The sequence below is a fragment of the Rousettus aegyptiacus genome, unplaced genomic scaffold, assembly GCF_014176215.1.
Source record: "Rousettus aegyptiacus isolate mRouAeg1 unplaced genomic scaffold, mRouAeg1.p scaffold_m13_p_11, whole genome shotgun sequence".
NCBI lineage: Eukaryota > Metazoa > Chordata > Mammalia > Chiroptera > Pteropodidae > Rousettus > Rousettus aegyptiacus.
In genome coordinates, this window is record NW_023416286.1 from 47401562 (window position 1) to 47426373 (window position 24812).

The 24812-nt window shown below is 36.4% G+C and overlaps 1 protein-coding gene across 7 annotated transcripts in view; it reads left to right on the top strand.

Moving 5' to 3' along the window:
• The window catches only part of DCUN1D2 (defective in cullin neddylation 1 domain containing 2), a 29784-nt gene extending 5784 nt beyond the window's left edge, over nt 1–24000 (top strand). For 2 of the 7 annotated variants that reach the window (XM_036228787.1, XM_036228790.1), the window contains 7 exons: nt 497–713; nt 3214–3382; nt 7870–8000; nt 17134–17178; nt 18609–18691; nt 20394–20490; nt 21924–24000. In XM_036228787.1, the coding sequence (XP_036084680.1) occupies nt 497–713; nt 3214–3382; nt 7870–8000; nt 17134–17178; nt 18609–18691; nt 20394–20490; nt 21924–22003 (822 nt within the window). In that variant the 3' untranslated portion in view covers nt 22004–24000. Of the gene's footprint in view, nt 1–289; nt 714–3213; nt 3383–7869; nt 8001–17133; nt 17179–18608; nt 18692–20393; nt 20491–21923 lie in introns of all 7 variants that reach the window. The other 5 variants (XM_016151944.2, XM_036228791.1, XM_016151946.2 and 2 more) reach the window with 4 other exon arrangements.
• Nucleotides 24001–24812: the final 812 nt, after the last annotated feature.

Here is a 24812-nt window from a genome sequence, read left to right on the forward strand (position 1 = left end):
ATATTTCCCAACTGGGAAGCCCTCCTCCTGTTCCTTAGAGCCTGAAATTAACTGAAGCCAAAGAAGACCCTGTAGATGGTCAGCAGTGATGTGGTCAGGCTTTGGGTCACACACCCGGCCTCATTTCATCAGGGGGCTGCGTGTGTGTTATAAAAAAGAATTTTACTGAGACTTAGATAAAACATATGTGTACTTCATGCAAAATGAACTGGATGGAGATCAAATTGTATTTTATATTAAATATTATAATTTTTTGAACACTAGATTTTGCATATTTGTTACTATATAGATGCTGTTGTTTCAATTTTCAGAAGACTGTGCAATCTTTTTAACTGATGAAGAACAAGGCTTTGTCTTCCTGTAATTCTGAAGTGAAGTTGAGTCACCCAACAAGAAAAAACTATGTCCAGTTAAAATATAGGCATTAGTAATAGAATGCTGAAACAAACCTCTGGATTGGCTTCATTGGCTTTCCTGCTTCTTTTGCATCCCAAAGCATAAGCTTAAATCATCTCAGAAGGACAAGGTCCGCCAGTTTATGGCATTTACTCAGGCTGGCGAAAGAACTGCCATCTACTGCTTAACACAGAATGAGTGGAAACTAGACGTGGCCACTGACAACTTCTTCCAAAACCCAGACTCATTCCACAAGGAATCCATGAGAAACACAGTGGACAAGAAGAAGCTGGAGCAGCTGTATAACAGGTATAAAGGTAAGGGGCGACAACAAGGGCAGACAGTAGAGAGAACTCATTTTTATCTCCAGGGAACAGAATGAATGTTATATTTCTTGAATTTCTGATGCCATGTTCCAAAGGCCTCAAATATACTGTTCCTACTCTTCCTGCAAAATCCAATCAGTTTAAATGGAACAGTGATCGTTAATCTGTATAGATTGCAGGTGGGATGAGAAGAGAGGAGTCTAAAGATTAATTGGTAGTGCGCTCTCCCCCACCTATTCTGGGCAGAATCCGATGAGTTGACCACCAGCGGCAGGGGAGCCATCAATGGCATAGGGTCATGGCCAGGTGGCTACACTTGTGAATACAGTGGTTTTTTCACAAACTGTTCCATCTAGGCTAGAATATTTGTGGTGAGAAAGTTGTTTACAAATAATACCAAATCATAAAAATAATTTGGACTTGAGAGTTAAACTCATCCTTCTCTTAACAGGCTAGTAGTGTTGTGACACTGAAAAAACTTTCGTTGTTGCGTAAGCTTTGGGGGAAGGCTCTTAGCAAAGAAACCTTGGTGTTGGAGATTGGGAAAGTTGTTATTTTTATTGAAATCAGTACCTAAAATGGAGCCTCCCTATCAAAATACAGTCATAGTGCAAAAATAAGTCTGTATAATGAATATATACAAATCCAAATCACTCAGCCGGCTTTACAATTTCATATCAAATGTCAAATCTGTGCTGTAATGTAAGAGGTGACAATGATTCAAGAGTTGATTTGTTTTTTCTTTCTAGCGGTTTCTAAGATTAATCCTTATATTTCCAAAACTTAAAAAAACAAACAAACAAACAAACAAACAAAAAACACTATTTAAACACATTAACCCAAACAGAATAACTCCCTTGGTTTTAAATTTGGCTTTAAATTCTTATTTATGTTCATTTTTTACTTTTGAGAATACTATGTATATATTTCGATCTATTTAGATCTGGAAAATAAATTGAAAATTGCGTTCTTTTTTTTTCTAAATCTTGATCCAAAAACATTCTGTGGTTAAAAAAAGACTTGTAGTTCTCAAAAAAATGAACATCGTTTTAAATTAAGCTTTAGTACACTTTAAATTTATTTGGCTTAGTTAATCGTTGAGCTAATTTTATAAGTTAGGTGCTATGCAGATATTTTAAATTCTTCAAATATGTGTAACTGCCTTTGAAAAAATACTTTTATGTAAGTGAAAATTGTCATTTTTCTTTATTCTAAACTCTATCCCTTTTTCATTTAATATTATCTATGCAGTGCTAGTCATTTAAAATAGATATAAGGTACAATCATCTTGGGTTCAAAAACTAAATTTATAGTTCAAAGACTTCACAAATATAATATTATTACATTAATATATACAAATGATTGAATACTTCCAAAATTACTTTAAAATAGTATTATTGTATATGAAATTTATCAAGATGACTTATTAGGTGAGAGCATTGTAGACAAATTTTTCTATTATCCTGAAGATCTATAACATTAAGAGCACAGAATTGAATAGGAAGACAAGTGAGAATGTTTTACAGAACCTTTGTCCTGTAAATTCATGGCTACAGTTGTCCTCTCACTAATACTTTTGAAATAGTATTAGTAGAATAGAGTTGGAAGGGTATTTGCGGTTTCATTCATTTAACTGTCCATTTTTCTTTGTTGTGTGTGTATGCACGTAACATGTATATACATATAATAATTTGTAGTACTTAAATGACTTAAGTTAAATCTTCTATGACAAAAAAGTTATCACATTTAATCTTTATTTGAGCAAAGGAGCTACAAGTTTTCTGTTTGCATCATCTAAAACGAGTTAACACATACGTTATAATAATGTATTATTACAATACACATGACTTTTCTGAAATGACTAGATCTAGTTTGATGAGGCCTTGCTGGAGTTCTTTTAATAGATTTTACTATTTGATTTTCTGATGGGGAAATGCTAAGTTTCTTTATTTTTAAACCAGAAATGGAGGGAGAACCTGAATTTCTAAGCTGTTAAATGTGGATGCATAAACTAAATAATTTTGAAAGTAAGTATTGTATAGTAGCATTAGAACTATAGCAAATGTCTTCACTTTTAAAAGAAAAACATCAGTCTTTTGCTTTGGCAGGGTCGTGATAGAACTTAAAATATTATAACTACTTTACCTAGGAAGTATTTTTTGTAAAAATTTGCCTTTGGGCAAACTGAAATTTTGTAAACTTGAATTTTATTTTACTTTAGGGAAATTAAATTTTTTCTTAATGACGAAGTCTTCTCAAGGAAGTTTCAGTGATTTTTTTTTTCTGCAAAAGCCCAGACACATAAAAATAGGAGTATTTTCTGGATAAATGATTATTCTGTCTTTCACATAGAGTAGAAAATTGCAGTCTATTGATTGATGTATTTGAAACTCTTGCTAGAATTATATAGTCAATGTATGATTCTAACAACCCATTTTAGTAATACTTTCCAAAATAGTATAACTTCTTTTTCCCTTGATTTTTACTATAGACCCACAAGATGAAAATAAAATTGGAATTGATGGGATTCAGCAGTTTTGTGATGATTTAAGCCTAGATCCTACTAGTATCAGCGTTTTGGTTATAGCATGGAAATTCAGGGCAGCAACTCAATGTGAATTTAGCAAAAAGGAATTTGTAGATGGCATGACGGAGCTTGGGTAAGTAAATTGATCTCAATTTAAAGTTTAAAATTTAAGTTTAAACTTTTTTAGTAAGGAAGATACTTTCAACAATTATTTTTCAGCAAATTAAATATTAATTTCATATCAACATATATTTTTTGTGTATCTTATAAATTTCTTATCCACATGCACTCTATTAAACCTTTAAGCCTTTGGTTTTCCTTTAAATTCCAGTTAAAGTTTTAATAATTTTATTCATATTAATCCTTTTTGTAACATTTTTTACTTTTTAATTTCTTTTCAGTTTTGAATTGACAATAAATATCATGGTGTTTTTGTTTTCAGCCATTCTGTTTAGTTTATAATACTGTATACTAAATGTGTAATTTAATATGTTGCTATATTAAACATTAATAAAATGTCATTTTGATTTTTGCTTATAATACTTCACTGTTCTATCTACATGGTTAGAATAAAAGCTTCATTAATAATGGGATGTTTCTCACTTGTCAGATAAGTCAGAGAAGTCAGTGAAAGCATGTAACATAAACGTCTTTTAATCATTAAGCTTACCGAACTATTTCATGAGGTCGTGTAAAAGCCAACTTGCTTGACTTGCTGATATTCTGATATTTTCAGTGTTGACAACTTAAACTAGCTTATTTTTAGCTCCGAAGGAGCTTGACAGCCTTAGGTAAACATGTTCTTAAGGCATGTGCTTACAGCATTCCAGGGAAAAAATAGAATATTTGTTGTTTCCGTTAAACTGATGAATTTGTTATGTTTGTCAGCCTTGTCTAGACCCACAAGATGAAAATAAAATTGGAATTGATGATATTCGGTTTCTACAAGAATTCCTTTATTTCTAGTGCTATCTTACCATATTCCTTGTGGTGTATGAAACCAACCAAACAAAAGAGAGCATTACTGTGATGTAATAACATATTTCTTCAGGTTCTTTGCACCTAGGAAAGCCTAGATGAATTACCAGTAGTTTTAAAATGGAAAACAACCTAATAAAGCAGCATTCCATTGACATTATGCTATATGTTATCCCATCTGTTAAAATCTCCTCCAAATAAGAGATTTTGAAAACAACTGCTTCTTATAGAAACACTGGCATTTCTTAGGCATTATCTAGAATTATGTTGTATAAGAAAATTTGCAAAATTCCTGTCTATTATCCTGTTGTCATAACTTAAACATTCTTTAAATATTTTCAGTATGAATCATTCCAAAATGTGTTACATTATTTCATGCTCTCTTCTATGGAGTATGTAGAATGTAATTGAAGGTTACAAGTTATTGATGGTTAATGGTACTGCTCTCCACATCTCACAGGGTAGTTATAGGTGAAAGCATTTTATGAATATTAGAGTGCTATATACTAAGTGAAAGTATTATTCGTGTATTAGTAAAGTATACTGTAGAGATAACCTCAGTGCTTTTAGGAATGTAAAGGACCATTGGCTTCTAGTACTAAATAGCACTAAACTTGAAAACATACTTTGGCTTTTGTGTCTGCTCAATTATATTTTTTAACACTTTTTTTTTCTGGCTGTTAACTGTTGACTGTGGTTAGAGTATCTGCCTTTACAGTTAATCCTACATCCATTCATTGGAGGCTTGAGGATTCTTAAGTAGACTGACTAAACTTTATGAAATACCTTGACATCTTTGTAAAAACAAACAAACAAAAATGACTGTATGTATGGCTCAATTTCTGGGTTCTCTATTACATCCCATGGATCTATACCACATAATCTTGATTTTGGAGCTTTAAGTTTTGAGTTTAGTCAGTCTGTAGGACACAAGGTCAGCAAACAAAAATTGATATTTCAAAACACTGAATGCAATGATGCAACAAAACAAAGTGATTTAAAATATATGTCATTTTCAGTAGCACCAAAAATACAAAACACCTAGAATAAATCTAATTAAAGATGTGTGCTACCTCCACAGAGAAAACAACTCACTGAAAGACAGGAGACCCGACTAGTGGGAGAAATATACCTCATTCATACATTGGAACACTTAGTGTTTTATCCCTAAATTTATCTGTACATTTAATGTAGTCTCAATGAAAACCCCAATAAGTAATAGATTTATGTGTGTGTAATTTGACAAGCAGATTTTAAATTTAAATGAATATGCACAGTCAAGAATAGCCAACAATTCTTAAAGAAAAAAAAGAATGAGGGGGAAGATGTTCTCTACCAGATAATTAGGACTTTTCAAGCTATAGTCACTAAGATTACATAGTATTGAGTACCGGAATAGATAAACAGACCAGTGGAACAGAATGGAGGGCCAAGAAACAAATCTGTGTATATAGCTATGTTCGATTTATGGCAGAAGTAGCACTTTAGAGAAGTAGATAAAGGACATCTTTTTAGTAAATGGTCCTGGGAGAATTGGCTAGTTATACGGGGGGGAAAAAATCGTCTTGATCCTTACCACCCGCCTACATAAAAATTTGTTCCAAGTGGATTGTAGATTCCCAATCTTTTAGAGGCTAAAAACAGAGGTCTCTAGAAGACAATGTAGAAGAATATCTTTATGGTTATGCAGTAGGAAACTTTTAAAACATCACCAAAAACAAAACAAAACAAAACACTATAAAGAAGATTGATAATAGTAGTACTATACTAAAAATAACTAATTATCAAGAAATATCATCAAGGAAATGAAAAGGCAGTCCATATTCTGAAGTACTTTAAAAATATTTCACTGATTAGGTGATGAACACACAATGCAATATATGTGACATATTGTTGAAATGTACACTTGAAACTTATTTGGTTAGGTCACCCCCAATAATTTTGTTAAAATGCATTACAGTAAAAAAAAAAAAAATACTTCACTGACAAAGACCTATATTCCTTATATATAAAAAATTCCTATAAAACAATAAGAATAAGATAACCTAACTGAAAATGGGCAAGAGTCTTGAACAGGCACCTCACTAAAGAGGATTTCTAAATGGCCAGTGAAAGTACGAGAATGTGCTCAATCTTATTTATTGGAGGAGTGCAAATTAAAACAATGAAATAGAACCTCACTACTCACTCTAGAAGCTAAAATAAGACCGTCGCAAATATTAGTGAAAAATGTGAGGCAACAGGAACACTAGTATATTGCTGGTGGGAGTGTGAAGTGAGACAATCCCTGGAAAACTGTTTGACCTTGCTTATGAAATTGAAAGTGCTCAGACTCTGTGACCCAGCTGTTCCACTCGGGTATGGCTAACATAACTCATTCATGTTTTTGCTTGGATACACGTATAGAAACATGTTCAGCAACATTCTTTATAACCGGAAAACTAAAAAAAGTCAAAATATTTATTAACAGTAAATATATAAATTATAAAATATAAATATAATGGAATGTTATATGAGAATGAAAATAAACTAACCAGAGCGACACATGTCAGCATGAATGAACCTCGCAGATATAACGTTGGCAGAGAAAGCCAGACACAAAATAATATACACCATGAGTTCCTATTTATAAATTTAGAAACATACCCAACTAATACCTTTGAGCAGTGCTTGTTGGGGTGATGGAGGCAAAAAGAAGAGCCAGGAAGCGACCACAAGGAGGGAGGGGGCAGTGGTGGAGAAGGGCATGTGGCTGCTCCCCAGGCGCTGCTGCCTGCCCATTCTTGATGTGGGCGGGCCGCACTTGGGAGCACCCATGGCATTCCCCGAAGCTGTGCATTTGTGCTCCTGAGTGTGTTCGTGGACTTCCTGGTGCTTCTAGCTGCTCCAGGATTTCCTCCATTGTCTTTCCTCAGCCCTGCCCTACTTGGATAAATGAAGTGCCACTTTTGTTCTCTTCCTTGCTGTGCAGTCAAAATAAAAGTGACAAAATTTATGTTTCTCTATTCTGTATACTGCTTTAAAGACTATTTAACATTCTTAAAGATTACCGACTTTGGAGTACAATCCAATTTTTAAAAAATAGAGTTGTGTTTTATCATACTTGGATGTTTTAAATCTAACCTGCTGTAATGAAGAGACCCCTAAATACAATAGCTTGAGTGCTGCAGGTTTATTTTCCTGTTGTAGGACAGTACAGGGGTAGCAGTGGAAGGGGCTTGCAGAGTGTGACTCAGTTCTACGAGGTCTTGTCACTGTCATCTCAGGGCATTTGCCTCTGTGTGGTCAAAACCACAGAGTTAAATCATGTCCATATTCCAACTCACACAGAGGAGGGCAAGCAATTTTGGTTTTCGATTTTTTTCTTTTAATAACAGCTTTATTAAGAGGTAATTCACATGCCATACAATTCACTTATTTAAAGTGTACAAATTAGTGGTTTTAGTGTATTCACAAAGCTGTGTGGCCATCACCACAATCAATTTTAGTCTATTTTTAGTCCTTTAGCTAGAGAAAGGAGCCCACCAGAATTCCACCCTTAGACCCGAGTCTCAGGCTGCACCAAATTGCAGTGAAGCTGCCCAGATTGGTTAGGCATATCTGCCACCCGTAACAAAGCACTCTTTCTGTCTCTTGGCACAGGTGTGACAGTATAGAAAAGCTGAAAGCTCTTCTGCCAAGATTGGAGCAAGAACTTAAGGACACAGTAAAGTTTAAGGATTTTTATCAGTTTACTTTTACTTTTGCCAAGAACCCTGGGCAAAAAGGTTTAGGTGAGTATAAAATTCAGACTTGTAAAAGGCCACATTATGATGAGATCAATAAGATTTCAATCCTGCCTGCTATAATGTTGTTATTCCTCTTTGCGTTTCTTTTTCTTTTCACGAATTTGCTCTACATGCAGACAGACCAGTTTGTACTTGAACACCTCAACCAATATCACGCTCACATTCTAGGTTTAAATATTTAAATTGTAAAATGTAAGCTAATTAGCAAGTGCTCTGTGTTCTCTCATATTGCTGTCTAACTGACTAATAAGTTAGAGAAGTCAGCAATTAATGTTGACGGTGTGTTTGTACTGGCTAGATGCGTGATCCCACTGATGGTGTTGCTAGGATTGACCAGGTGATATTAACCCTGACCCAGTCTAGAGACTTAAAGTTAACTTCGTTGAAACCAGTTCTGATGTGAATTGGATTATGTTTTAGTCCAGCATACCTCATTTTATTGTGCTTTCACAAATAGTGTGTTTTCATCAACATCAAGGCAAGACCCTCCACCAGCAAAAAGATTAGTACTCGCTGAAGGCTCAGATGATGGTTAGCATTTTTTAGCAATAGATTATTTTTAAATTAAGGTATGTACTTTTTTTGTTGTTTACATAAAGCTGTTGCACACTTAATAAACTACAGTATAGTGTAAACATATATTTATTTATATGCTCTGGAAAACCAAAAATTTGTGTGACTCCCTTTATCATGATATTTATTTCGGTGGTCCGGACTGTACTTCTTTCAGAGTTGTATGATTTTGTTATATAACTTGTGTATTACTATGTATGGTACCTTGAGAAAAATTTTAACTTAAATATTTAGTTTGAATTTTTGGTTTATTCAAGGGTTTTATTCTGCTTAGTTTAATTTGTTCTGCCCTAAGTACTAAATAGTTTATTTTTATCTTATCTCTTTATAAAAATCAACCTGTAATGACCTATATTTTGTTGCCTAATATTATGTGTAGTTCATTAAAATTTCTTACATGTTTGGAGAGGGGAATTATGTGGTCTTCTAAATAGGAATTAAACAGGTATATTAGAAAATATGTTTGAAGAAAATTTCTTATAAATAAAAGCAATATTATAAGATGACCAAAATTAGGTAGGAAATCTGAAAAGGCCTTGAAAATTCATAGAAGAAAAATCCACTGCAAGCATTTGGTTCCAGGTCCTGATTTTCCTGGTGCATGTTTGCAGGTATGTGTGTGTGCAGTAAACATTCTTATCCCTTCTGTCTTTCCGACATTCTTCCTTTCCCTCTCCTATCAACAGATCACAGGTGCAGACTGAGGTAGCAGGCACTTCTGTCTTAAATCAGGGAAGTGAACAGTAGGCATTTCTGTCTCAGATCAGGGAGATGGGCAGCTGCCTTTTCTTAGCATTCTTTGCCATAGCAGCGATTACGATGGTTTTCTTTTTCTTTGTTTTTCTCCGGTGTTGTGGTTGTTCATTTTTACTTGTGGTGCATTGCACTGTGATGAGTCTCCTGTCAGATTCCCTCTCTCTCTAGGCTGACCCACCTTGTGAACAGGTTTCTCGCCTTGTATGCCACCTCACAGATCATACACCTCAGACCTGCCGCCTCAGGAGCTAAAAAAGACCCCTGCCACAGGGTCCTGCTCAGGAATTTACTGGAATGGATTTGCTCAAAACTGCAAAAGGTACAAATGGAAGAGCTACTGGAAAAATGTGGATGTATTTTTTCCTCTTGAAAGAAGCCGATGAGCAAATAGAGGTTGTCAGTTGTACAAAGGAGTTTCTGACATCAGAGGGCTTTGCACATTCCCCACCTCGTCATGAGTTAGAGAGCTGAGATCATGAAAAACATTCATGGGACCCCACAGGAAGAGGTGATTCTGACACGTTTGTCAAGAAAATGATTGCTTTCCCATTTGGCCTGACATCAGTGAAGGATCCTTTTTCCTAACCAAATGCAAAGACTGAGAGGAAAGGAGAGTCCATGACAGCACCAGGTCAACAGTTGACAGTGATCAGTGAGAAGCAGCAGCAGAAGCTGGATTTGGCCTGTTCTCACCCCCTCCCAGAGACCAACACATGGTCAGCTGACTGAGATAAGGGGACACAGGGGCACTGCAGGTACAGCCCTGGTTTGGCCCTGGGCTCTTCGTGAGGCTTGTCAGGGCATTGTCTGAAGAAGGACTGGCCAGGCGCTTCCGGATGGACCATAAGGAGTAGAGACCAAGGCAGTGACACCAGGGCCCTGGTTAAGTTAGAATTTCGGATGATTCCAGTTGTGCTCATGCAGAGTGGAGAGTTGAACTCACAGTATTGTGCTCATGGGAAAATTTAAATACTTGGCATACTTTGAAAAAGTAATCCTTACAGCGCTATTCATCAGTGAGGGATAAAATTGGAGTAGAATAATAGCCTGTCACCCCAGCAGTGCTGCCCTCAGCCTTGGACACACTAGTCTCCCATAGAAGACATAGAGTCTTCTCTGCCACTCAAATGTCCAAATGCAAGACTGGTCTCTACTGTCAATGTGGCTTTTGTTTGTGGGTGGCCACTTTTATCTTTTACCTTTTACTGGAAAGAAAGGTGGAAGTAAGCACATATATGGAAGCCAGGTACCTCCATCTGATTCACACTTGGCCTTACTCCCGTTTTATAAACAAGGAAACTGAGGCTGAGGCATAGAATGACATATCAAAGAATGAACATGGGCTATGACAACAGGATTTGGAGTCCACTCTCACCTGTCCCTTGTGTTCACACCTCCCTGTTGGGCGACCCGTCATGGGCTGAGAGCCCAGGGCCTGGGGTGCGGTGGGAGTCTGCAAGTACAGGGGAACAGAAGATAGCATCCAATTGTGCAGTGTCACTGTCATGGGCCCCTGCTGGAAAGGTCAGACTGTCAAAGTAGGATCAGGTCTGTCTTGGCCCATTCATCCGCTCCTGGTCACTCTGCTTGCCTTAGCACTGCTTGCCTTCTAGTGCTTTCTCCACTGAGCTTCTCTGACCCAATTTCCCAGCAGTTTTCACGATTAACCAACTCAGAGCCAAAGTATTTCCCATTCTGTCTACATCTTTCATTTTATATTATTCAAGTTTCAATTTATTTCATACTGTGCATATAGATTGCATGAGCAAAATATATCACAGTTTTAAAATTAAATTAGTGACCGTTCTGTTTCAGCACAAATGACTTCACCTCAGTTTTTAAAAGCAACAGACACTGACAGAACATAATGATTTTCCCATGTAGTGTTGCTTCATCTGGTTGTATCAAAGTTGGAGACATTAAGAAGTGATGTCCTGCATCATTCACTCTATGTGGACAGGAAAAGCTTTCTTGCAGTCTCAGAAAGCTGCTGCAGTGTGTCCTGACTGAGGACATGTCACCTGGTGTGTGTGCAGCACACAGGCATGTGACACGCTGACTAGCGTGCCACCTAGTGGTCAGGCGCAATGTTAAACTAGATTACAAGGCTTGAGTGTCAGTCTAATTAGGAGATGGTGTGATTTTGGTTAAGGTAGCTATAACAGTCGGTTGTTAAAGAGCATCGTCTTGCCTTGTATGTCGTGTTATTATGAAGACATCAGCCTATGAACTTTGCTGTCACGGCGACAAAAAACAGCTAATCGGGAGACCGGGTGCTGATTTCAACTCCTGACTTACCTGTTTTGCCTTCACATAAAAATAACTCTGCACTCCATAGACCCAGCCACCTAATGACACTTTCAACCTCAGCTTATTTTTTTTTTTATTGGATCTAGTATAACTGTTTTTTTCAACTGTAAAGATTTGTTTCTTTTCAGGAATCTTATAAACACCTAGAGGAAATATACTTTAATTGTCATTTCCATTACAACAAGGATTTGGTGGCTGTCTTTGAAGAATATTGGCATTCAAGGTGTGCAGTGACTCTCTGAGAGAGAGACCATCTCTGTAAGAGGGATGAGGAAGTGCCAAAAACTCAGTCTTGTCCTAGACTATGCTGTGGTACTTTCCTTAATTACCTGCTACACTGTCTTGGGTTAGCAGCATTTAGATTGCCAACTCCTGGTTTGTTTAACAGTGTAAATGGTGTTTTCTATTTTAATTATATTAGAAAGACTAAGACAAAAATATAAAATGTTATTAGATCCTATAAGATGACAAGTCAGATGCATCGCCGTGCTGTCGGACAGAGTGGTTGAATGACTGTTCTTGTGGCAGTGAAGAGCCATACATTGCGCTCGGTGTTATTGGGAGATGACAGTCAATAGCTGAGTCCAGGGGCCTGAATTCACTGGCTACGTTCTGTCAATCCCTTTTCATCTTTAGATTGTTTCTTTCTGGTTAGAAGCTGTCCTCTTTTTTCACCTTTCTTTCTCTTTAAGCCTTTATCTGTTGAGTTTATTTGTTCTTGTTTCCTTTTAGTTTAGATATTGCTGAAATGATTTTCTTTCATTTCTCATTCTTGAGCTTTGTCCCCTCATTTTTGAGTTTTTCTGACTCTGATATATGTTCTTTCATGTTTTTTGTCATTTCTTAATGTCTTTAGCTTGTTTTGAAATGGAAGTCACAATTCCGATTAGCATGTTTCCTGACAGGCATTCATTTTATAGGGATATTTTGTTTGTATTATCTTTTTTCCTAGGATATTATAAGAGATTTGACCTCAGGATTTTTCTCTTACTCAATTCTTTGTAAAATTACCTTGCCTGGACTTTTAGAAGGAGGATGATTTGGGGCAGCAAACCATCTTAGAACTCCCTCTTCTGTGTATGAATGTGCCTACACGTGAGTATGTACATGCATATGTGCCTGCATGTGTGCACATGAGTGTTAATGTGCCTACATGTGTGTACACGTGTTTACATGCATGCATGGCATGTACAGTAATGTAAAGGTTGCTTTCTAAGACTTTCTGTCTTCCTCTGTCCTATTTTTATCTCTTCTCCTGTTTTTGCTCTTCTTTTCTGTTCAACTTGTCCACCCAACTGCCTCTCTGCAGTGAGGCCCTGTCTAGGAGGTGCTATGGTAGGTTAGTTCTGAGGTTTGTGGGAGCCAGGTTGCTTCAGCCTTTGTAGCTCTCATGGCAGGTCCCTGCACCCACCTTCTATTGGTCACAGCAGTGGCCCAGTTTTGGTTCTGTCCTCACCTCGTCCTGACCAGGCTTTACAGTAAACACTTGGTGGCTACTCTGAGGTACCCCCATTGTCACACCCACCAGAGACACCGTGCCTCTTTAACTCCCTGCCCCCCACACCATACACGCCATGCAGGTCTTGTGGCTGCTAGTGGTCCATCCTCTCCTACCCATACTTTCAGTTCATGATGATGCTTTCTCACCTTACTTTATTGTAAATATTACCTTTGGGTTTTGGTTTTGATGTCTAGTTGCTTTATATGTTTCTTGAAGATTCAGAGAAATTTAAAAACTATGTTTAACTCTTCTACCACCTTTCCAAAACCGTTCCAAAACCTTTGAGCGTTAAGTATTCATCACTTGCTTATCTAAAAGACAGAAGGAAGGGGCTGAGGCATGTAAACTCCTTATTCTTAAAGCATCATGTCATGAGTCCTTGGTGGTTTTTCCCCAAGACCATTAGTTCTTTTCTTTCTTTCTTTCTTTCTTTTTTTTTTAAACCATTTTAACTGTTTTTAAGTGTACAGCTCAGTGGTACTAAGGACATTCACATTGTTGTCTAATCATCACTGCCATCCATCTCTAGAATGTTTTAATCTTGCCAGACTAAAACTTTGTCCTCATTAAACAGTGACGCCCCATTCTTCCTCCCCGCAGCCCTTGACAACTACCATTCTATTTCCTGTCTCTATGAATTTGACTTCTCCAGGTAACTCATATCAGTGAAATCATGCAGTATTTGTACTTTTGTTACTCATTATTTTATTTAACATAAAGTTCTCAAGGTTCATCAATTTCTTAGCTCATGTCAGAATTTTCTTTTAAGGCTGAATAATATTTTACTGTATGTATAGACCACATTTTGCTTATTTATTCATCTGTTAATGGACACTTGTGTTGTTTCCACCTATTATCTATTGTGAATAATGCTGCTATGAACATGTGTGTACAAATATTTGCTCTAGGCCCAGCTTTTCAAGTCTTTGGGGTATATACCCAGAAGTGGAATTATTGGATCATATGATAACTTTATGTTTAATTTTTTGAGAAACCACCATACTATTTTCCACAGTAGCTGTGTCATTTTACTTTCCTACTAATAGTGCACATGGTTCCAATTTCTCTACATCTTTTGCCAATGCTTGTTATTTTCTGGGGTTTTTAAAAAAATTTTTTTTTTGCTTTTTATAATAGCTATCCTAAAGGTGGGCTAATAACTGTTTCTTATCAGCTGATTTTTTACTTTTGGAACTCAAACTCTTGCTTATTCTCTCTTCCGCTCTCAGAGGCTGAAGCAAAATAGTCATTAAAAAGTAAAGCCTACTATAATTTAGACTTTGCTTACCCAGTAACAATTATCAGTGTTCTCAAGAAAACATTACTGGTCTTATCTAGAAACTAGCGAACAAATTGACAACAGAATAACAGTACTGAAGGGGATTTGGGTTGGGCTCATTCATCATTCTTGGGGTATCTTTAAGAAGACTTGGTCATTTGGTGAGGACAGGTGCCATGTTCCCAACAGGTGGTTCTTTCTGCCATGGATATTATTTCTTCTTATGCTGCCTTTTTTTTTTTTTAACGTCTCTCCATGTCCTGATTTTTCCTAAGTAATATTCACCCAAGAAGAAATGTTGCTTTCCGTGGTTTTCTAAAATTTGGCTAATTCAGGTCTGAGTGTAATTATTATTATACCTCAAAAGGAAAATTTCAATAATGCTTTACTTTTGAGCAGTATAATTATTAGAGTCTTCTTGAGCTTCATTTTTCAAAGTGATAATTAGTCTGATCCAAATTTTAAAATAACAGCAGTTATACTTTATTGTTGCTAAATGGTTACCAGGAAAGGGTACCTTGAAATGTAAATGATAATAATAGTATTCTTTCTGACCGTTTTATTCTGCAACTTTAATATCTTCATATAATTTAGAATAATTAAGCTCCTATTAGAAATAATTATTTATACTTATTGATATATTTTGCATTCTGTGGGATTTCTTCCTTTTAGTGTTGAAATGAAAATGTTTAAAAAGGATTAGCATTTCATTTAACTTTCATATGTAGGTACTTTTTAAAAGAATTTTTATCTTACAATGCTAAGTTAACGTGCCAGAAATAGGAAAATATTAAGGAACTTTTTTTCAAAGTTATGGTTTCCATAGGCCTCTGTAAAGCAAGGTCTGCAGACCGGCACACAGGCATCACCTGGGAACTTGCCAGATCACAGATTCTCAGGTCGCGCCCCAGGCCCACTATTTTGGTTACTAGTTGCCGCGTAACAAAGTTCCTCAAAACGTAGTGGCTTCAGATAACAATCATTGTTTTGGAGCTCATGATCTCTTGGGTCAGAGATTTAGGCAGGCCTCAGTCAGGGAGCTCTTCTGTTACACATGTTGTCAAGTCAGACAGTGGTGTTTCAGCTGGTGGCTGGACTAGGTCGAAATGCCCAGCAGAGACTCTGGCTTGAGTGCTCCTTCACATGGCTCCCTTGGGCTTCCTTACGGCACGCGGTTTCAGGCTGGAAGGGCTGCTGATGCAGAGGCTGCATGTCTTTTATGAGTATGGCATGTGGGAGCTGCCTCTCCCTTAAGGCCCACCCCTGGAGATCCTACAGCATCAGTTCCATTCGAAATTAGCACAGTAGACATACATTATAAATTCTATGGTAATTCCTAAGAGGTTCTAAATTTATTACGTGATTTAAAGTTGAAAAATTTATTTTTTTCATGACTATTTCAAAGAAATTCAATATGAGAGTAAGGAATGTTTTGAAACATTTTTACAATGTGGAGCCTTATATGTTTGTCCTCTATTTTGAGTAGATTTTTCTTAGCATCAGGCAGCAAAATAGGTGACATTTATGGTAATTCTTTTGCTGAGAAAAATTATCTTCTTGTTTAGTTTATGTGTATAGATACTTAAGTATTTGTCAAGTTCATTCACTAGAAAATTAGAACAGTTAATAAAAAAGAAAATTAGAACAGTTACTGATTGTGTTTCTGCTTCATGAGAGTAATTGAAAAAATATGAAGTTAAAGTAAGCCTCTTCAGGAGAATGATTAGATTATTTTAGCATTTCAAATACATTAAACTTTTTATTTTAGATGGTTTTTTGAAGACTTTAAAAAAAAGGGAAATAAAGCAAGACAATTTTTTGACTACTCAGTCAAAACAAAACAATGGATTTTACTATTTCCAGAGTATATTACATGGTTTGTTTTTTGAAGGATTAAATATAAATTCAAGAGGCTGATACAAGTGTTCCTATAGTTCCTAGAAAAGGCATGGACAACAATGGAAAAGGGTAATCAAAAAAAAGAGAGATTTATCCTTAATTTCCTTTAGGTTTGTGTGTTTATGTGTGTGTTAAGATTATGTATACTGTACTGTTTCATGTGTGATTATTCTTTAGTCTGTAGTTAAGTAATGGTCAACCTAATAAAGATGAGATTTAAAGCTTTTTGACTCTTTGTTTTAATATAAGAAGCTTGACATAGTTACATACTGGCTAGAGTCAAATCAGTTGGCTTTCAAAAATCTTGATTTTTGAAGAAGTAAAGCTTCATGATAATTAGCTATTTTTTATACCCGTTCAAAGATTTTTTTTTTTATAGAGGGGATATCTTTATTATCTAATTCTAAATGGAGCATCACAAATATAAATTCTAATAATACTTTCTAAACATTTTCTTACTCAGGAAATACAACTTTTCAAAGGTTATTGGAAAGAAAATTGTTACTATGAAGATTCTTTTTATAGCCACTAGCGTAGCTCTTGTTGTTGATTCCAGCTCTCCAGTTCTGTCATTTTGAGTTTTGCTGTTGTTATTTTGTAAATGGTTAAGTCCAATAGGACCATATTAAACATTCTACATAGGTAATATTAAATATTGAAAATGCATACATTTACTTTTAGTCGTGTGGTTTAAAAACATACAAATCAAGAATTTCATAAGAAAGATTTCTAGGACCAAACTAATCTAAAAGTAACTAGATTAAATGTCTGCCATAAAACTATTTTTCTTTCCTCTCCAGGTTTACCTTCATTTCTCAATGTGAGACTTTTCATCATTAAGATGAGTTGAGTATAGATTTCAATTAACGTTCTTCCTAAGTGATAAGGATGTAGAATTAGCAGGACAAGACTAATCATCTTAGCATTATACTACGGGCCCCATAGGTAAGGTTCAGCGAACCTTTCCATGCTATCAGTTCTTTGAAACTTTCTGACCATTTTTTTTTTTTCTGATTAAGACCTCAGGGTATTCGAGACTGAGGAAGTCTGTAATGGACTTTAAACACATAGGGAATATAGGCATTTTATTTAAAGTTGGTTCTTATATGTCTATTTTGCTTATCTAATTTTAATAATTATCAACCCTGGAAATTTCAGGTTAGAGTTGTAACTTTAATAATTTTTGTCCAAGTGGGACCAAACAAAATTTAGATGAAAATCTTCTGAAAAGTGTTTAGTATTTTGCATTTAAGATAATTTGTTACTTTAAATATTTACTCATCTACTTTTTACATTAGTTTATCTCACATATATAGGTAAACATAATTAGGAAATTATTTCATTGTAACTATTCTTTTACTGTCTAAAGTGGCAGGCACTATTCAACATGATTAGGTTATCAATATTAAGAAATAAACTTCTCAGCCTCTTATGTACTTGCTATATCAAACATATGAAGAGAATTGGATATTAAACTTCTAGTAAGCAGAAAATGAATCAGTATTCCAAAAATTATGGATTGTAGATCATATTCAAATACAGCCCTAAAACTCAGCATTCTTATTCTATTAAGACATCACCTTAAGATTTATTTTAGAAGTTGTGAAATAATCACTTCCATCTAGTAGGGAAAAAATGAGGATATTGACGTTTATTAATAACCAGTCTAGATTTTTAAATATCCTTACACCAGTGAAAGTAATTTTCCTTAAACCTACTTACAAGGCATGTCTTGACTGTGCCTTAAGAAATTCCAAGTCCTTACAGTGCTTATATAATGATATACTTTTGAATCAGATTCTCTTATAGTTATGATAATGGCAAAACAGATCTATTTAGAAAGCTGATGTCATTTTCTTTCAAACAAGTTATTTAACTTCTAGTTCATCACTTAGTGCATTAGCCTATTTTTTTTTTCGATAATGCACATTTATAATATCCAGGTTGACTCAGGCTTAAGGACAGCCTGATGTATAAGAAAATGAGGGTCCTTGGAACTAATTAATTCAGAGATAATTATTTATATACCTGAATAACAATACACAAATCCTTTTTTGAGGGCATGACTCCAGAGTTATAAAATTAGATTACACACAATTTCAGGAACACTTTTGTAAAGATTAGGCCTCATATTAACCTTGAGTAAGACTGTTGAATTTTATTAAGTGAATATCAGTGTGCTAAGAAGTGGTAGTTTTTTATGCAGTGGAAAAAGAAATTGGGAGGTATTGATTGCTCTTTCTTTTCTTTCTTTCTTTTTTTTTTTTTTCCCCAGATTTAGAAATGGCTGTTGCATATTGGAATTTAGTATTATCTGGACGATTTAAGTTTTTAGATCTTTGGAATACCTTTTTATTGGTACGTATCCTCCTACTCCTTGCCATCTGTGCCCAGTACGAAGGTGGGGTGTGGTCAGCAGGTTATGTGGCTATACATATTATCTAACCAAAGTATTATACGTGGGCATTATGGTAAATGAAAGTCCTGTGCAGAGATCACAAGGTAATGGACAAGTTGCTCCATAGTTCTGCCCCTGCAGAGCACCACAGTCGCCGAGTTTCAGGTGGGGCTACTTTGAGGTTGACCTTGAAAGTGGCTCCTGACAGCCACATGAAACTTCTTCCAAATTGGGGCTTCAGATGATGCCCCAGTGGATCCCTGCCACTGCATGTGGGTTCATATTCTGATACCATTTTAAAATGTATTTTAATGTACTTGGAAGGAAAGGATGGCATAGTTGGCACCATTAGGAGAAAGTCGGTCTATGCTGGAGGCGGGCATTCCAGTTATGCTGGGCAGTCTTAGTGAGATGGGTCCCCCTAGCGTGAAATAAGGGAAGCAGGTGTAGCTGTGGGCGATTTGAAGTGCATGAAATGCGAGGAAGGGTACATCCCAACCCCAAAATAAACAATCACGATATCGATGACGTCTCCTTTGTTATTTCCATCTGTGAACATGAGAGGAGGTGGTCCTCCTCATAGCACAGAGCCCTAAGCTGGCCGAGGACAAGCCCTTCCACTGAGAGCAATTGTGTTTTAAGGCCATCCTTGAGTCAGTGTAGGAATGCCTAGATTCAACTTAATAACAACAGATCATATTGACTCTCCTCCACCACTTACTAGTTTTGTGGCCAGTAACCTCAGTTGCAGACATTTCCCGGAGAACCAGCGCACATGTGCACAAAGATGGCAGGAGTGCTTCTGTGTCATTGTAATGACAACACACTAGGAACAACTGCACTGTCCATCAGTAGGAAGGCAGATGAAAACTCAGAGTGTAAACGCAGTAGGATACTTTTGTAGAATAGTGAAAACGAATTTCTCTAGATTTACACACATCAGTCTAGATACATTTCAAACACAATATTGAATGGAACAAAAATGAGTTGCAGAAGATTACATAGGATTTGGTAGCCGTTATATAAATACTTCAAAATGTAAGACAAGCTTACGAGTTGTTTATGATATATTTGCATGTACTGTATGTACAAAGACAGACATGAAAATGATCAATGCTAACTCCAGGAGGACGAGTACGTCTGTAGGAAGGGGCAAGATGAGAGAGAAGTGCCAGAGGTTGCAGGTTTGCTTCTGCAGCTGGATGGTGAATAATAGAACAGAGGTGTTACATTATTCTCCATATTTTTAGTATATCTAGTACATGAAATATCAAAGATATTAACAAAAAATTGTTCAAGCACACTGCAAGAACTACCTAGTATATAGAAAAATTAAGATATCAAAATACAACTGCCTATTGTCCTGCATTGTTTCTGAATTGGCTTAGGGGTTACGTGGGGAGATTAAAAATGCTACCCTTCTATTTGACTGAAACAGGAGTTTATAATCTTTGTATTTTAAATATTTTTGTTTTGTTTTTAAATGTCTACTTTCCATATTTGCCTATTTGCATTATGCAGCTCTTAACATTTATCCAAAGCACTATTTTTAACTTTTAACTATTTTTTATGATACTTATTGAGATAACTAGGCCACTAGAACACCTGAGAGTTAAGTCTATATCTTAAATCTGGTGTGGTTTTTTTTCTCTTATGTATTAGGAACATCACAAAAGATCAATCCCAAGGGACACGTGGAACCTCCTGCTAGATTTTGGAAATATGATTGCCGATGACATGTCTAACTATGATGAAGAAGGTATGAGAAGTTGTAGTACTTCAGCTGATCACCAGAAATGCTGTGTATGCCGACTTTTTCTGCCCCTAGAGCACAGGACAATGATGGTGACACAGGCACTGGGGTCACATGGGCCCTAGAGTGTAGGACAGTGATGGTAGATACAGACACTGGATCAGAAGGCCCCTGGAATGTAGGACAGTGATGACTACACAAATCCCAGGGTAGGGCGGACCCCAGGTGACTCTCAGCTTTAGCCCATTAGTGAAATGGGAGTGATGCTAATACTAGTACCCACTTTATTATGTCTTGTAAATCACACAAAATAAAAGTAGGGTTTCGTGTTTATTTAAATCAAGAAGACAATCCTCTAAACAAAAACACAGAACTAGAATGGTGTTTAGAAGCTGCTGCTCCAAGAATGTAATCCCATTTGATGCCTCAAGTCTCTAGGGTATTTACACTTATTTGATGATTCCAGCTTATATTTACTTACATGAACATAATCACATATTTAGTTGTCCCCAATCCCAAGTATTTCAAGACACTCAATCAGAGACCATTTGATTGCCTGCTTTGCAATGGGCGCTCTGCCACTTTAGGGAAGGGATGCTCTGTCTCCAGACCCCACCCACTGTCTGCTTCCTCAATGTTCAGCTAGGAGGTGATCCCCTCTGGGATATCTTCCTCATCACTCCCCCTCTTTGTTCTAGAAAGTGAAGGTTCTTCAGTGACAGCACTCACTACCCTTGTGGTAACTATTGACATATTTGTCTGTCTCTCTGTCCTCAGCATTTCACACCCTCTCTATGGCAGAGTGGGCACCTAATCTATGTCAAATGAGTGGGCGAATGTAATTGACAGAACAGAAGGCCAGCTTTCAGGAGCCTTAGTTACTGTAGGTGAGACAAGGCACATCTCCATTAAAAGAAAAAAAACAAAGATATAAAGTAGTAAGTGTATAGCTGGCTACCGCATGGTGTCTGGGTATCCTGGGTCATTAAAGAGGGGCTACTTGGATTGGGTGGGATGAGCCTTACTGAGGGAAGGACACGGCTTGGAGAGAAAACAGCACCCATAGTGGCTAGAACTCGGGCTTTGGAGGAAAGGAGCTGTCTCACTCAGCCTGGGAAGGCAAAGGGTCCTCTATCCATTCCCGACTATCTGGTGCAGGGGTTGAGGGCTTGAGGCCACAGTGGGAACAGGAGGACCAACTAGCCCTAGGTGCCACCATCATTAGAGAGCGCCATGTCCACACAACTACACCAATACCTGCCGCCCCTGGTCTGGTTGGAACAGAAGAAATGGGTAACTTTAGCTGTTAAGTAAAACAGGTTGTAGAAACTTAAAATCATTGTTCTTGAAATATAAATGTTGGATTATGAAAAAAAAAGTACTTCAAATAAAAAATATTACTCTAAAATGTTAATTTTTAAAAATCTCTTTTCCTTTAGGAGCATGGCCTGTTCTTATAGATGATTTCGTAGAATATGCACGGCCAGTAGTCACAGGTGGTAAGCACAGCCTTTTCTAGGCAGAAATGAAGATGGTGTAGAATTATAAATGAACTGCATCCTGCAAAGAAACATTTTGGTTAGTTACTGTACACATATGTCACTGATTTCAGAAGTTATCCTCAACCAGTTATGAAACTGGAATGATCATCTCACTCTGCTTAAAAAAAATGGTGGCTGATACGGACCCCATAAGGAGATCCTCAGGAGACAGCTGCTTTGGAATGTCTAAAGATGGGTCACATAGTTGTTGTTTAGGAGATTTCTGCATGAGTTTTATATTTATGAAAAGTAACCTAGAGCCTGTTTGCAGGACCGCAGAGCATACTGTTAATTCATGATTTAAGGTGAACACCAGCAGTTGCCATACTCTGCCAAATTATATTGTAATTATACTTAAAAAAAAAACCAAACAAATGGTATTTGTGTCCTTGGTAGGATGTTGTATTTTTATACAAGTCAAAACTGTTTAAAATGTGCCCCAAAGAAGATGATCTTGTCATGGATTCTAACATTTTTTAAACTTGGTGCCAGGAATTTAAGATTTATATTTTTTGAATTATCAAATATCTAGATTTACCAGATCTATTTTTGTTTAATTTTCGATAGATGTTCATCTGAAAGTCATTTTATAGTTTTTAATAGTCATTACAGTTTGCACAGCAATGACACATGTAGTATGTGATTCCAGGAAAGTTTTATTTTAAACTGTTTACTAATCTAGTTTACTTCTAATAATGTCATTTGAACTTCCTAAGAAGTTTCATAAAGTATGTTTTTTTAAAAATGTATTTTATTACATTTAAAAAGACATTTTCCATGAAAACTATTTCTTTTATGGATGATGAATTATAGATTTAAAAATCAAGTCCATTGGTATCTTTCAACTATCTGTAATATCCATAATGTCCACCCTCCAGCCTTTGTATGATTGTACACATTTGGAAGCTAAAATACACATCGTTGTCAAAAAAAAAAAAAAAACCAGAAACCTTCATCTGATTTCCAAGCTGAAATCTGTCTCAGCTTCACGTTGCCATCTGATTCTTCTGGTGTTTGCCTTGTCAAAGAGGACCGTCCAGGGCGGCACAGGGATGACTGGGGTGCTCTCCATAGGCCAGAGACCTGCAATGTACCTGCTCTTCTTTTGGTAAAGCTCTGTGTAGAGTTCTGAAAATCACTGTGTGGACCCTACCTCATATTTGAAAAGATCTTCATGTCACAAGTGTGCCTGCCGCCCTGCCTGCAACTCAGTTTATGAGACAGATAAATTGTGGTTATTTCACAGGAGAGAGGAGATTTACTTCAGATTTCCTGTAAACAGAAAGTGTGCCTAAAATGTGTAGTTTGGTTTGGCTTCCAAAAATGTGATTTAGTCAGCGTTCTAGGAAGCACCCATGTACAACATGAGGTTCGTGTATTGCATACTTACTATATGTGAACTATTTATACTTTTGAATAGAAATTTTTCAAAGAGTGCAGCAGGCCATAGAAGATTGGGAAAGGGGGCTGAGGCCTGGTTCCAAAATCAGGCTGGGTCATTGGCCCCTAACTAGGTGGTGCAGGATCCCGGTAAGTCTCTCATCTTCTCCGGGCCTCCACCTTTATGTCTACAAAAGGACAAGCGAGGCTGTCTCTTATCTGTAAGTCTGTGATTCTAAGAGAGTGTTTATTTTACATAATAAAAGCTAGCTTTAATAAAAACCTCACTGATTTTAAATCATCCTTCCTTCGAGGCTTCATGTATTCTTGACATGTAAGTGTTCTGCTCATAGAAGGTTATAGAACTCATATAATTCTTATAAATTGTAGCGGTCTTTGACACTTAAGATTTAAAGTTATATGGGGGAAAAATGTCCTATGGACTTGTTTTTCAGTAGATATCAAAACAGTAATTGGACAAAGGCTCTTCAAAAAACTGTGGATTTCTTTTTCTTCTATTATATAGATTTAAGTCATGCATGCTGTGAAAGTGCTAAGAACTTTGGAAAAGTTAAAATAAATTATTTTCTCTGGTGTTGTGTTATCTTTTTAATTATATTTTTGGTTGCTCAGATACTGACCACTAGATGTCAGGGTCTTGATCTTGTCATGGGACTGACAGGAAAGCCACCTCTATAGCACAGTAAACTAGCCTCTTCAGGAAAATTTCCACCTGCGTCCAGTCTGCCACCCTAATTAAATGATTGTGTCCCAAAACTGACGGCTTCAGTCATTTAGTTTTTAAGTATCACCTAGTGTGCTATGAATATGGTTGTTTCCATGTGAAATATTAAAGATCTCATACAGCCCTTGAGTCGATAGGAATTATGTAACCAGAATACATTGAAATGCAAACCATACATATTTTGAAAATAAATTAAACAAACATAAAAGTTAAATAAATGTACGTTACCTGTTCCTTCATAGAGCGCCTGCCAAGAATTTCTGGAATAGACAACATCATCTTTCTATCTCAGTGATGTAATACATGCCATTATGTTATTTTAATTCAGTAAAAGTTTAAATGTAATATACACAGCTCAGACTTCAGGCTCCATGGAGGCAAGGATAGATTTTTTTCTATTTGTCACTCTGTTCACGGTTGACAGCACAGTTGGAGCTCAGCAAATGTTGAATGAACAAGTTAGTGAACTCATCTTATTTGCTAACACAGGACAAAAAGTATGGTTTCTCCTAGCATCTCCGATAAACGTTTCCACCTCCTCTATTATCAAAAGAAGTCACTGTACCTCAACTACAAACATTTCTCCTGAATGATGCTGTTCTACCCATGGTAGTGGTTTCCTAAATCAAGGGCTGCTGTTATCTGCCTTGTCCCGTTGGATA